Source organism: Phoca vitulina, unplaced genomic scaffold (genome assembly GCF_004348235.1).
Source record: "Phoca vitulina isolate PV1807 unplaced genomic scaffold, GSC_HSeal_1.0 scaffold40, whole genome shotgun sequence".
In the NCBI taxonomy this organism is placed as follows: Eukaryota; Metazoa; Chordata; class Mammalia; order Carnivora; family Phocidae; genus Phoca; species Phoca vitulina.
In genome coordinates, this window is record NW_022589743.1 from 11,627,361 (window position 1) to 11,640,387 (window position 13,027).

Sequence of the window (13,027 nt, forward strand, 5' to 3'; positions counted from 1 at the left end):
CTCCTAAGAAGGCCTGCTTTAGACTGTCGGGGGACGTCTCACCTTGTCACCCCTTGTTCTCCACTCTGAGGCTTTAGATGAAATTCCCAGACACAGATGAAATCCTGCTTCATATCCAGTTAAACCTGTCAACCCCATCCCCTGCTAATGGTAAGAATTTGAAGATGCAGAATGTTCAGATGTCTAAGATATAATAAATGTTCTAATACTCTGCTTTTCACACTGGGAGAGTGTGGATAGAAGACACTAGAAGTCACCTATGCTGAACATCCATTTTCATGTTAATACACACATGAATGTGTTATGGAATAAAATGCAAAATTCTGAGGGGGAAAAAACCAGTAGGACCTTTCAAATAAGTTATTGAACTCACTATCAGCTACTTCATCTATAGACTCTAGGGGCGGTACATGGAAACATTTGAGAACTTTCTGAGTGAATTATTTTGTGGGATAGTTGGATCCTGCAAAAATTGGAGTTACCCTTCTGGAAGTCCTCAGGAATGCTGCTGAAGTAAATGGAGATATACTGCAGAGAAATTAGGTCACCCTGACTGTTTCACAAACAGCTGAGAGAAGCTTCATAAACCTCTCTTTATACTAAGAAGGGAGAGGGGGAATTCAGCAGGACTTCTGGTTACTCTAAAAAAAAAAAAAAAAAAAAAAAAAAGGCAGGTCTAGATCTGTAGATCAAGGGCCAAATACCAGCAGAAGTCTTGTCCACGTATGGTTTAGTGTTTGTTCTTTTGAAGACTGCTTGAGCTACATTTGCTATTTCCATCTGCCTTGTAGGCTGAGCTGCCTGTAACACCCAGCAAAAAACAAAACAAAACAAAAAAAACAACTGGAAACAAAAGCACCAAGTCCTGGGAGGAGCAAAGAAGGGGAGAGCTGTGAAAGCTGGTCTCTTCACTCCACCACAGGCTTTGGAAGACTCAGTAGATGGTGTAGGTTAAAGGAGAAAAGGGAATCAGGCAGAATTAAAGGTGGGTGGCTGAGGCCTGAAGAGAAATCTTAGGAGTCTAACAGTTGGAAAACCTTACGGTTCCCTAGCACAAAACAAAACAGTCTCCAAACAACAATTTAAGACCTCTATTGAGCAATTTGACTGCACTGGTAGGGAACATCTCATTTCAGATTTAACTTTCAATTTCCCCAAGAACTCATAGCTTTATGATGTACCTGATTTTCCTTCTAACACTATTCAGAAATGTGAATCAAGTTGCACCTGCAATTTTAACACAGTGCTTACCTTTCTTAAGAATCTTCTTCACTTTCACATAGTTCCCTTGTTTGACATACTCATGCAGCTGAGCTTCCAAGGAGTCATTTCTTAAGGAACCAAGCTGAACGGGACAGGGAACTGGAAGATGAACAGCCCGAGACATCCTGTTTCAAAAGAAACCAACATGCTTATTTTAACTCAATCAGAAATGCACTGACGTAACCTAGATTCTTTCACATTTCTTTTACTTCTTGTCCACTTTCATTTATAATGAACATGATTAGGGGAACAATTACTGAAACTCTACAAGATTTTTTTTTTAAAGATTTTATTTATTCATTTGAGAGAGAGAGAGAGCATGAGTGGGGCGGAGAGGCAGAGGGAGAGGGAGAAGCAGACTCCCTGCTGAGCAGGGAGCCCAATGCGGGACTTGATCCCAGGACCCTGAGACCATGACCTGAGCCAAAGGCAGATACTTAACCGAGTGAGCCACCCAGGCACCCAAAACTCTACAAGATTGTTTATTCTCAATATTACTGGTGAAATTGAAAAACTGAATATATTTAGCACTAATTCCTAGGACTAAAAAGTGATGGCTACTGGGAAGTAAAATTAGAAATATACATGTTTGGGGCGCCTGGGTGGCTCAGTCGTTAAGTGTCTGCCTTTGGCTCAGGTCATGGTCCCAGGGTCCTGGGATCGAGCACCACATTGGGCTCTCTGCTCAGCGGGGAGCCTGCTTCTCCCTCTCCCACTCCCCCTGCTTGTGTTTCCTCTCTCACTGTATCTCTCTCTGTCAAATAAATAAAATCTTAAAATATATATATATACATGTTTGTTTTATCATTAAGAAAACTAGGAGCCTATTAACTTTGAAAGGTTAGTACATAAATGCAGTCACTATGTGGGGATGTAGAGAGTATAATGTAGTGGGTTAGGTTCACAGTTCAGACTCTGGTCCTGGCCCTGTCACCTCCTTAACTGTGACCTTGGGGAAATTATTTAACCTTGATAGGCCTTAATTTCTTCATCAGTAAATGGAGACAATAACCAGAGGGTTGCTGAGGGGCTTAAATGAACTAGTATGTGTAAAGTGCCTGGAACTGTGCCCGGCACCAAGCCCTGTATCGTCGTTAGCTGTTAGTATGCACAATAAAATCCATGCAGAGAAATTTTAACTTTCCACATGTGGCATCCACACCTGACCATTACATACAATCAAGTGTTTGTGGTATACCCACCATGTGTCCTCAAACATGACAGGTACTATGTAAGACACCTAAAATTGGATCCCTGTGATCACAGTGCTTGGTATAGCAAGGCAGACACGAGGTACTACGTTGGTGCTCCACAGACAGGGGAGAAGAGAGGGAAGCCCCATCCACATGAATCAACAAACATGCGTATCAGGGGCATAACTAAGTGTTACATGGAGAGAGGGTGTGAAAAGAGGTGAAGAGAAAGAAAAAGCCAAGAAGGTTAACACATTTGGTGGGTCTTCACCAGCCAGGAAGCTTATGTCTGAATTTCTTTCCTTTTTAAGGATGAATAATATTCCTTTGTATGTATATATCACATTTTGCTTATCTATTTATCCACCAATGGACACTTGAGTTGATTCTACCATTGCTATTGTAAATAACACTGCTATAGACATTTTAGTGTACAGTATCTCTTCAAATCCCTGTTTTCAATTCTTTTGGGTATATACCCAAGAAGTAAGATTACTGGATCACATGGTAATTCTTTTTGCACACTTCATGCCAAGTGCAGAACCCGACGTGGGGCTTGATCTCACAACTTCGAGATCGTGACCTGAGCTGAAACCAAGATTTGGATGCTTAACTGACTGAGCCACCCAGGCGCCCCTCACATGGTAATTCTATGTTTAATTTTTTGAGGAACTGCCATACTGTTTTCTATACTGGCTACACCATTTTACATTCCCACCACAAGTGCACAAGAGTTCCAGTTTTTCCAGATCCTCACCAACACTCGTTATTTCCTGTCCCCCCTCCCCTTTCTTTTTAAGACTTATTTATTTGGGGGAGAGAGAGAGAGAACCGGCAGGAGGGGCAGAGGGAAAAGGAGAGAGAATCTCAAGGCTAGATCCCAGGACCCGAGATCATGACCCGAGCTAAAACCAAGAGTGGACACTCAACCCACTGCACCACCCAGGTGTCCCTGTTTTTTCCCTTAATAATAGCCATCTTAATGGTTCCTGATCTCTTTAAAGTTATTTTTATTTAATTGCATTTGCACAAATATATAACTATATTCTTTTTTTAAAGATTTTATTTATTTATTTGACAGAGACAGAGATAGCGAGAGCAGGAACACAAGCAGTGGGAGTGGGAGAGGGAGAAGCAGGCTTCCCCCTGAGGAGGGAGCCTGATGTGGGACTCGATCCCAGGACCCGGGGATCATGACCTGAGCCGAAGGCAGACGCTTAACGACTGAGCCACCCAGGCACCCATAACTATATTCTTGATATGGAAAGTTCAAATAATGGTGTGCCTGGGTGGCTCAGCTGGTTAAGCATCTGGCCTTCGGCTCAGGTCGTGATCTTAGGGTCCTGGGATAGAGCCCTGCTCAGTGCCGCGTCTGCTTCTCCCTCTCCCTTTGCCCCTCCCCCTGGCTTGTGCACTCTCTCAAAGAAATAAAATCTTTAAAAAAAGTTCAACTAAAACACATAACCCTGAGACCCACTTCAGTGTCATAGGATTATTTTTTCCTATGGCTCCAGAATACACACATCCCTTGAGGACTCATGTGCTCATTATTTACACACTAACATTCACTCCCTTAGTATTTCTAGTCCTACTTCCTTCTTTTTTTTCCAGTAACCATCAGAACTTATTCTAAGAAACTAGTCTCTAGGGAGTAGTGGGCCTTAAAATGTTACCCAAGGTTTACCATCAACACGGGAGGAGCATGGTCAGTTTCTTGTTTTGTTTTTATATATTTTTAAAGATTTTATTTATTTGAAAGAGAGCACAAGCAGGGGGAGAGATAGGAAGGACAAGCCCACTCCCCACTGAGCAGGGGGGCAGGGTGGGTGGGACGCTAGATCTTAGGACCCCCTAGATCATCATCGCAGCTGTCTACTAAATCACCCAGGCGCTCTTAAGTAAAAGTTTTGTAACGATCCTGGCTCCCTCCATGACTTGACCTTGTTGCAGCTTCCCCAGGGAATTCAGCCCTTGCTCCTTCGTGTAAGTACAACATCCCAGGTTCACCTAGGTGGCTCAGTCATTAAACGTCTACAGTGGGCGTGGGCTCGGCGCTTCTTCCCCTTCTTACTCCCCCTGCTGCTGTCTCCATCAAATAAAGTCTTTTTAAAAAAAACCAAGGGGCGCCTGGGTGGCTCAGTTGGTTAAGCGACTGCCTTCGGCTCAGGTCATGATCCTGGAGTCCCTGGATCGAGTCCCGCATCGGGCTCCCTGCTTGGCAGGGGGTCTGCTTCTCCCTCTGACCCTCCCCCCTCTCATGTGCTCTCTCTCTCTCTCTCATTCTGTCTCAAATAAATAAATAAAATCTTTAAAAATATATATTAAAAAAAAAAAAAAAAACCAAAAAACCCAATACCCCTAAAACAGTAGAACTTCTCTAATTGAAAGTGGGTGACAATAATGGAACCCATACGGACAAAAACTCCAATTCTACCTTTAAGAACGTTTGTCAGGGGAAAGCGCGAACGCAGTCCCCCACTACCACAAATTATGCAGTCGAGTTTCCCACATTTGGGGAAATCGCAGGGGTCAGCACATCCGGAGTGCAATGGATGAGCCTCGCCCTGGGAAAACCACCTTCGTGATCATGGTATCTCCCCTGCCAGGTAAGTATGAGTTACAAGGCCTGTCTGGCACTCTACCCTCGTCCTCAACACACTATACAGTCATGGTCAATTACATTCCGAGTTCTTTAAGCCTTCGGTTCCAAACTGCAAGGTTATTCACATGACACTGACCCGAGCACACCAGTGGATATGTAGTGGAAACTCAGCCTCGTGAAGAATGAACTCGAACACGGAGTCACCGCGCCCTTCATCTCCATATGCCCGCCTCTTGTCACTTGTCGTCACTCTTGACGTCACTTTGCTTGTTGGAGAAACGGATAAATTCGTTCTAGCTATGCTTCGCAACGATTTAAAAGACAGTCACGACAGGTGTAGCTGGGGGCAGGGAGGTTTAAAATTTTTTGCCTTCTCCGGCGGTACGCAAAAGTTCTGGCGTGCATTTGTTACGAGTCTGAATTCAGCGCTGCAGGGCAGGGCAATTTGGAAGGCGGTGGCCTGCAGCTGGCGGAGGCCAGTCTGACAGCACAGTCCGTTACGCTGGTCAGAATCACTGTTCCTCTCTGGGACTAGGCATACCCCCAGTCTCTCTCAGCCTCCATTTCCCTAAATTGTAAAGAAAAAATAACTGCCTGCCTACCTCACAAGGTTTCTGTGAGGACGGAATAAGACTGCAGGTGAAATGCAGCCTCGAGCCCCTCCACCCCCACCCAGCCACGCTCCAGGACAGGTGCCTTGTGTAATTGGGAAATCAAAGCTGGCTTCGCCGAGATTCGAGTCTCCAGTTTTCGGCACAAAGGGAAGGGGCATCCGGCCTGGATTTGGTAACAAACCGAGTGCCCCTCCCTTCTTTTTAGACAACAAAAACAGAGAACACTTTAGGGTTGTTTTGTTTGTCTGTTTTTGTTTGTTTTTCCCCCCCTTTCTGCCCTTGCTGGCTAGGTGCTCTAGGCAAAACAACGATGTTTGCAGGAACTGTGTATCAAAGGCTTTGATCGTGTAGAGGCAAATTTTACCTCTGCCCTGATAGCATCTCTGGCTGGGCATGAGAATTAAATTGGTGTCCACAGTTTAACAGGATAAAAGCATAAAAAATTTAACATAAATTTACCTAACACAGAAGCTCTTAAAAGGAAATGAAGACCCAAAGAAATGGCAAAACTAAACGCTTTCATATTAGGTTGAACAAAGAGAGACAATTGTTTTTTTCTTTTTTTTTTCTTTTGAGGCAGTTGTGGAAAAGTAACATATATGGGGACTTTACATAGACATGAATTCTTTTTAACAAGGTGTGTACAAAATTCTCTCAGTTTTGACTCCCTTTCTCTGGGAACATTTCTTTTCCCCTGGTATAGGCAGAACATTTTTTACATGGAAGTTTTATCTCCTGATTTCAGGAAGAAAAGGGCAGATCAGGACCTACGCTTATATCTGCTGTTTTTCAAGTGCTTTTAGCTCAAAGGAATCCTTGTGCCAAAGTGGCATATTTGGGGGTGGCATATTCTGCTACCCTTCAGCGGTATTTCCCTCTTAGAACATATGATTTTTTAAGTCATCTCTGAGCACAACGTGGGGCTTGAACTCACAACCCCAAAATCACAGTCTCATGCTCTACCAACTGAGCCAGCCAGGCACCCCAGAACATGTGATTTTTAAAAAAGCTTTGCTTTAGGGTGCCTGGTGGCTCAGTCGGTAAGTGTCTGCCCTGGGCTCTGGTTGTGATCCCAGGGTCCTGGGATTGAGTCCCGTGTCTGGCTCCCTGCTCAGCGGGGAATCTGCTTCTCCCTCTCCCTTTTCCCCTCTGCCCTGCTTGCTCTCTCTCTCGCTTCTCTCTCAAATAATAAATACAATCTTTTTTTTAAAAAAAAAAGTTTTGCTTTATTTACATTTTTGAGGGTATTTATGTCCCTTACAGATAATTTGGAAAAGGCAGAAAAGTATTTTTAAAACATTAAACCACATCCTGCTATACAATTACGACTGTTAACACTCTGATATTAAACATGGTAATTTCAATATGAATATATATTTTAATAGGATTATACTTCACATGCTGCTTTATGTTTTCCACTCCTTTTGCTATATACATTGGGTCACAAATAACTGTATAATCAATATTCTATTGCTTCTAGTTTACTGTCACTGTTCATATACATGAACAGCCTTGTCGATATATCTTTGTAAGTAAGTGATGATTTCTTGGGGTTATTTTTATTTATTTACTTATTTAATTAAAAAAATGTTTTTAAGTAAACTGTACAACAACGTGGAGCTCAAACTCACGACCCTGAGATCAAGAGTCGCATGCCCTACCAACTGAGCCTGCCAGGCATCCCTCTTGGGGTAATTTTTAGTAGTTTTCCCCTGTTATTTTACAGTCATCTTAAGAAGTGCCTTAAGTTATTGTGGGAGGGGAGGGTAGAGGTGACATATGATACATATTTTTAAGTTCTTTACAAACTTTCCCCTGATTTCTTTTATCTTTCAAAGTCTAGATCTCTAATTTTAGGGCTCATAGTTAATTATAAAAATAACTTCAAGTTTGTTAAGAATGAGAGGAAAGTCTAAATTGTATAATGTAGCATGCCATAAAAGCAGCATACAAAATTGAATATATACTATAATTAAAACTATTTCTAAACAATATTTAAGGGACTTAAGGGAAATACACCAAAATGCAAACTAACATAATTATGTCAGTGTCAACAAAGAACTCTGAACTGTGGACTAATGTTTTTTCCTCTAAATATTATGTAACACAACTACAATATTACTTGTATTAAAAATAAAAGTTAACCCTAATTATATACATCTAGTACCAAAAAACGTTCATGCTTTTGACCTAGAAATTTCTTTTAATTTACCTAAAGGAAGTAATTCTAGAGAATGACAATGTCCTATGTACAAAGGTGTTCATCATAGATTTACTTACAATTGCAAAAACCAAAATCACCCAAAAACCTTAGCTATCAAAACAATAGGGAAATGAAGTATTAAGCAAACATAATAGTAAATAATAAGAATATATATAATATACAACAAGAATAATAACATGAAAAAAATTTATATATAAGGTACAGAGAAAAAGAGGATATGAAATGGTATGTATACCATGACTACAATTTTGTAAAATTGTGTATCTTAAAGAAAATTACTGGAAGGAAATGCACTTAGAGGACCTAAATTTTACTGGTTGTGAGATACAGGTTACAGAATTTTAATAGTATTGTTAGACTGTTTTTTCTTCATAATAAGGAGACCAAATCCTGGTTGAACCACCATGGGGTATTTTGCATAGTATTTAAAGTTTTGAACACTGGGTTTAGCATTGAATAGTTTTAGGTTCAAATTGTAATTTCACCATATTTTAGCTTTAGTGCTTTAATATACCGTCTAGGAATGATAATTATCAGTGTTAATTTATACATACATAGAGAATAAAACAACCAATTATAACAACCAAGTAAATCAAAAGCCCCAAATAAGCCAAGATGGAGAAACACAACCTCTCCCTCAATACAGTGAATATCAGGAGAGTTCCCAAATACCTGGGGAAGGGCATTACTGGCACACCTACCAGTCTCTCTCAGATCATGGCTGCCCCACCGACTCAGATGTTCTGTTCCAACAGACATGCCCCTCAGTGAGTCTCACCCCCATCTCTGAATTTTCCACCCATTTCTTAGCCCATGGGGATTAGGGAAGGACTGATATGTAGAAATATGAGGGCGGCATGTATATTCAATTTTTATTTTTATTTATTTGTATATTCAATTTTTTAAAAGCTGAGTTTTTAAGTTCATAAGGCAGATGTGACTGACAAGAAGTTGTCCATAGTGCCAAAAAACTGAATCTAATCCACTACCAGGAAAGCATGAGTAACTCTCTACAACCACTCTACAAGCACCCTGGGTTGCAGGTAGCTGAACCCATTCACTCCTGACACACATTGGCCCTGTCTCTCCAATATAAACCACAGTCATGCTATTTAGACATTTGCTAGATAACCTCATCCACACAGTGTGACCCAGCCCACTTCAGTCATATAATATCATTTCATTATTGAACTACCTTCCTAATTTCATTCCAGGAGTTTTGACTTCACAGAAGGAAGGTAAAATTTTGGCTGTTTTCATGGTATCCATGAATGCCAGGCTGGCCACAGCCCTGAGACCTCTAGAACTATTTGTGTCCCCCACAGATTTGATTTCACAGGTACTCAGACTTTTTGCTATTCTGAGGGCCATATTGTCTACTCTAGTCTCTTCGGCATTCACCAAGTATTTTTTAATTTCTTTGAGTGCTGCTAATGATTAAAAAAAACAAATTATTCTCAAGTCATTACTTATATGTATGTAGTGCACACTTCTCACAGCCACCTAAACTTCTAAGATGGCAGCCACTAGCTTAAGCACTAAGAGAAATAATGTAGAGATAGATTCTGCCTACAATAATAATACATTATATGTTAAAAAAAAAGAAGAAGAAGAAGAAGAAGATAGCAGGAGGGGAAGAATGAAAGGGGGGAAATCGGAGGGGGAGACGAACCATGAGAGACAATGGACTCTGAAAAACAAACTGAGGGTTCTAGAGGGGAAGGGGTGGGAGGATGGGTTAGCCTAGTGATGGGTATTAAAGAGGGCACGTTCTGCACGGAGCACTGGGTGTTATACGCAAATAATGAATCATGGAACGCTACATCAAAAACTAATGATGTAATGTATGGTGATCATAAAAAAAAAGAATTAAAAAAATAAAAATTAAAAATAAAGAAAAAGAAAAGATCACAACCTGTGGGGAAAACAGACCTGCCTGCCAGAACTATACAAAAAGTGGTGAGAACTAATAAAAAAGTCAGGTTCAGTCAGGACCACTTAATGATTTTGAAGGGCCTACACACTTTTTCCTTCGTGGGCCCCTTCCTCCATTAAAAAAATAAAAATAAAAAATAATAATAAATAAAATTACGTGACTGCACTGATAACATAAATATATTATTATATATGACATTTCTTTTTTTTTTTTTTAAGTAAACTCTACTCCCAACATGGGGCTCTGAACTCATGAATCCAAGATCAAGAGTTGCATACTCTGCTGCTGAGCCAGCCAAGCACCCCCTATATGACATTCTCTTTTTTCTTTTATTTTTTAAAGATTTTATTTATTTGAGAGAGAGAGCACGAGCAGGGAGAGGAAGCAGCAGACTCCCTGGACTCCTGGCTTGATCCCAGGACCCTGAGATCATGACCTGAGCCAAAGGCAGACCCTTAACCGACTGAGCCACCCACCCAGGCACCCCTACGACATTTTCTTCCACCGAAAAATTTTTTCTTTGATTTTAAAAGTGCATTAAGTGCCCTGCCTACAGTACCTAAATGTTTAAATCAATCCTGAATTCAATGGTGGTTTGCATGGACACCAGATAGCTTTACAAGAGAAAGTTGAATGTTGAAATAATGCACTCTTCAACATAGTGAAGAAAAACCAGTCATCCCAAAGATAGAGCAAATTCCTAGAACTTCAAAATAAGGGAGAAGCGCCAACCACTAAAACATAAAACGAGTATACTTACACTCTAATAATAACGCTTAAGAACAGAAAACAGTTTAACAAGATTCTTAATCCAACATAACCAAAATATTCTTAACAAAAAAAACCCCTGGAAAATAACACACAGAATCAACCTGCCTGTTTTTCAGAACACGTCTGTACAGGGGAAAGCGCGAACGCAGTCCCCCACTACCACAAATTATGCAGTCGAGTTTCCCACATTTGGGGAAATCGCAGGGGTCAGCACATCCGGAGTGCAATGGATAAGCCTCGCCCTGGGAAAACCACCTTCGTGATCATGGTATCTCCCCTGCCAGGTAAGTATGAGTTAGAAGTGAACACAGCAATGCCCGTTGCTGTGCACACCACTCTAAGGTTGGGGTCATCCTGAAATAACTCTAAATGGCCTTTATCTACAAATAGCGACACTCAACACCAGATTTTCGTACTATGTATCTTAGTATTGGGAACAGCAGATAATCATACACATCCTTCCAGGGAAACACGGTTCCAAAAGGCCCTGAGTCTTCGATCTACATACTCCACCTCCCGGCATAACGTCACGCGCGCTCGGCCCGGCAGAGCCCCCAGCTGCGCCCCCTTGAGGCTGGCTTCGCAGACCTGTTCCTCCTCCCATTTGCCCCAACCTGTTTCCTGACAGAAATTCATCCCTCTCCCAACTTTTGGCATAGTGAAGGTCTTCAGATCTCCCTATGTAAAGTACTCTTCAGCAAACAAACACAAGTGAGCTTTTAACTGCAAGCCAGCTTAGCTTCAGGCTTTCCGGGGATACTAATGCATCACACCAGTCCGGCACCATTTCCTCCTATTTCAGGAACTGGAGAAACAAGGGTGTCCAGGAGAAACTCCTGGCTGGCTACGTGTTAGCGGGGTGTATTGCAGAGTAAGGGTTTTGGAATCCAAGATCTTGACTGCAATTCAGTGTACACACTGCCCACGACTCTAGATAAGCTTCTAGCCTCTGAATCTCTTCCTCAGTTTGTGCAGAATGGGGAAGAACTATGCAGTCAGACCTCCACCCAGCTCAGGCCCCAGGCTTTGCCTCCTACCCCTCCCTGTCCATGGTCTGTTAATAACACCTAGCCCCTAAGGATGGACTGCTTTCCTTGAGAGCAGTCTAGCCTGTGCCTATATTGCTGCCTTACTTTCTCTCTGCCTGGAATTCAGTTACCTCATCCATTAGACTGTGGGCCTCTAGAGCAGGGTTTTTCTTGTTTGTTTCTTTTAAAATAGTCAAGACAAGACAACGTATAATTATTACATATATTATTTTACCAACTAATTTTATTCTCTCATTAAAAATATGTAGGAAGCAGGATTTTAAATTTCTGCATCTCTGGAGCTCTCTGGAAAAGCTCAGATGAAAACTTAAAACATTTACTGAAAAGAGAATGTACATATACATTCCAAAGGCTGAATGCTGAGACCTCCCTCTCATATTCCATTTGGTTTCCAGGACCCTAGCAACCAAGCCTTTACCTTCCAGGATACTGGAAGTTTCCTCTGAAGAATGTGATCACCATAAAACAAAGTCCCAAAAATGTCAGCCATGGGCTTTCAGAAAGACTACTATGCAGATTATTCTGCAGGGTGCTGAACACCTCACCTTGGCCCTCAGAGCTTCCAATCAACTTGTTAATATAATTTTAAATTTCTGCATGACCGTCCATCGTATGAATGGCTCATTATTTATAAAATTGTTCCCCTGTTGCTGGACACTTAGGTTGCTTCAATTTTTCACTACACTAAATTCTGGGTTATGGGCAGAGATGGTATACTGAACATCTATAAATAATCAAGGAACACTGAACCAAGGATGACCAGACGTCGACAAACGCCTCCAACATGAAAGCTAGTAGCTAAACCAACCAAAAGACAATTTGGAAGAAACAGGTTATGCAAAGGGAAGAAAACTAAAAACAAAAATAAAAACTATCATTAAAATACTCAGATAGGGGCGCCTGGGTGGCTCAGATGGTTAGGCATCTGCCTTCGGCTCAGGTCATGGTCCCAGGGTCCTAGGATCGAGCCCCGCATCGGGCTCCCTGGTCAGTGGGAAGCCTGCTTCTCCCTCTCCCACTCCCCATGCTTGTGTTCCCTCTCTCACTGTGTCTCTCTGTCAAAAAATAAATAAAATCTTTAAAACAAAACAAATAAAATCCTCAGAGACCTAAAAGACCTTGCATCTGAAAAATAAGTATAAGAAGCTATACAAATAGGGCGCCTGGGTGGCTCAGTTGGTTAAGCGACTGCCTTCGGCTCAGGTCATGATCCTGGAGTCCCTGGATCGAGTCCCACATCGGGCTCCCTGCTCGGCAGGGAGTCTGCTTCGCCCTCTGACCCTCCCCCTTCTTATGTGCTCTCTCCCTCTCATTCTCTCTCTCTCAAATAAATAAATAAAAAAATCTTTAAAAAAAAAAAAAAGAAAAAAAAAGA

At 41.6% G+C, this 13,027-nt stretch overlaps 1 protein-coding gene and 2 non-coding genes across 3 annotated transcripts in view; all 3 read right to left on the reverse strand.

Annotated features, from left to right (window-relative positions):
- Positions 1-1,387, reverse strand: part of TEX14 (testis expressed 14, intercellular bridge forming factor) — a 90,290-nt gene extending 88,903 nt beyond the window's left edge. Inside the window, exon 1 of the mRNA XM_032428991.1 lies at positions 1,252-1,387. Coding sequence (XP_032284882.1) covers positions 1,252-1,387 — 136 coding nt within the window. The remainder of the gene's footprint in view (positions 1-1,251) is intronic.
- A 3,519-nt stretch (positions 1,388-4,906) lies between these two features.
- LOC116647748 lies at positions 4,907-5,070 on the reverse strand. Its single transcript, XR_004302360.1, has one exon. It is a non-coding gene; the product is annotated as a U1 spliceosomal RNA (small nuclear RNA).
- Positions 5,071-10,731: 5,661 nt separating this feature from the next.
- LOC116647749 lies at positions 10,732-10,895 on the reverse strand. Its single transcript, XR_004302361.1, has one exon. It is a non-coding gene; the product is annotated as a U1 spliceosomal RNA (small nuclear RNA).
- Between the last annotated feature and the right edge of the window lie 2,132 nt (positions 10,896-13,027).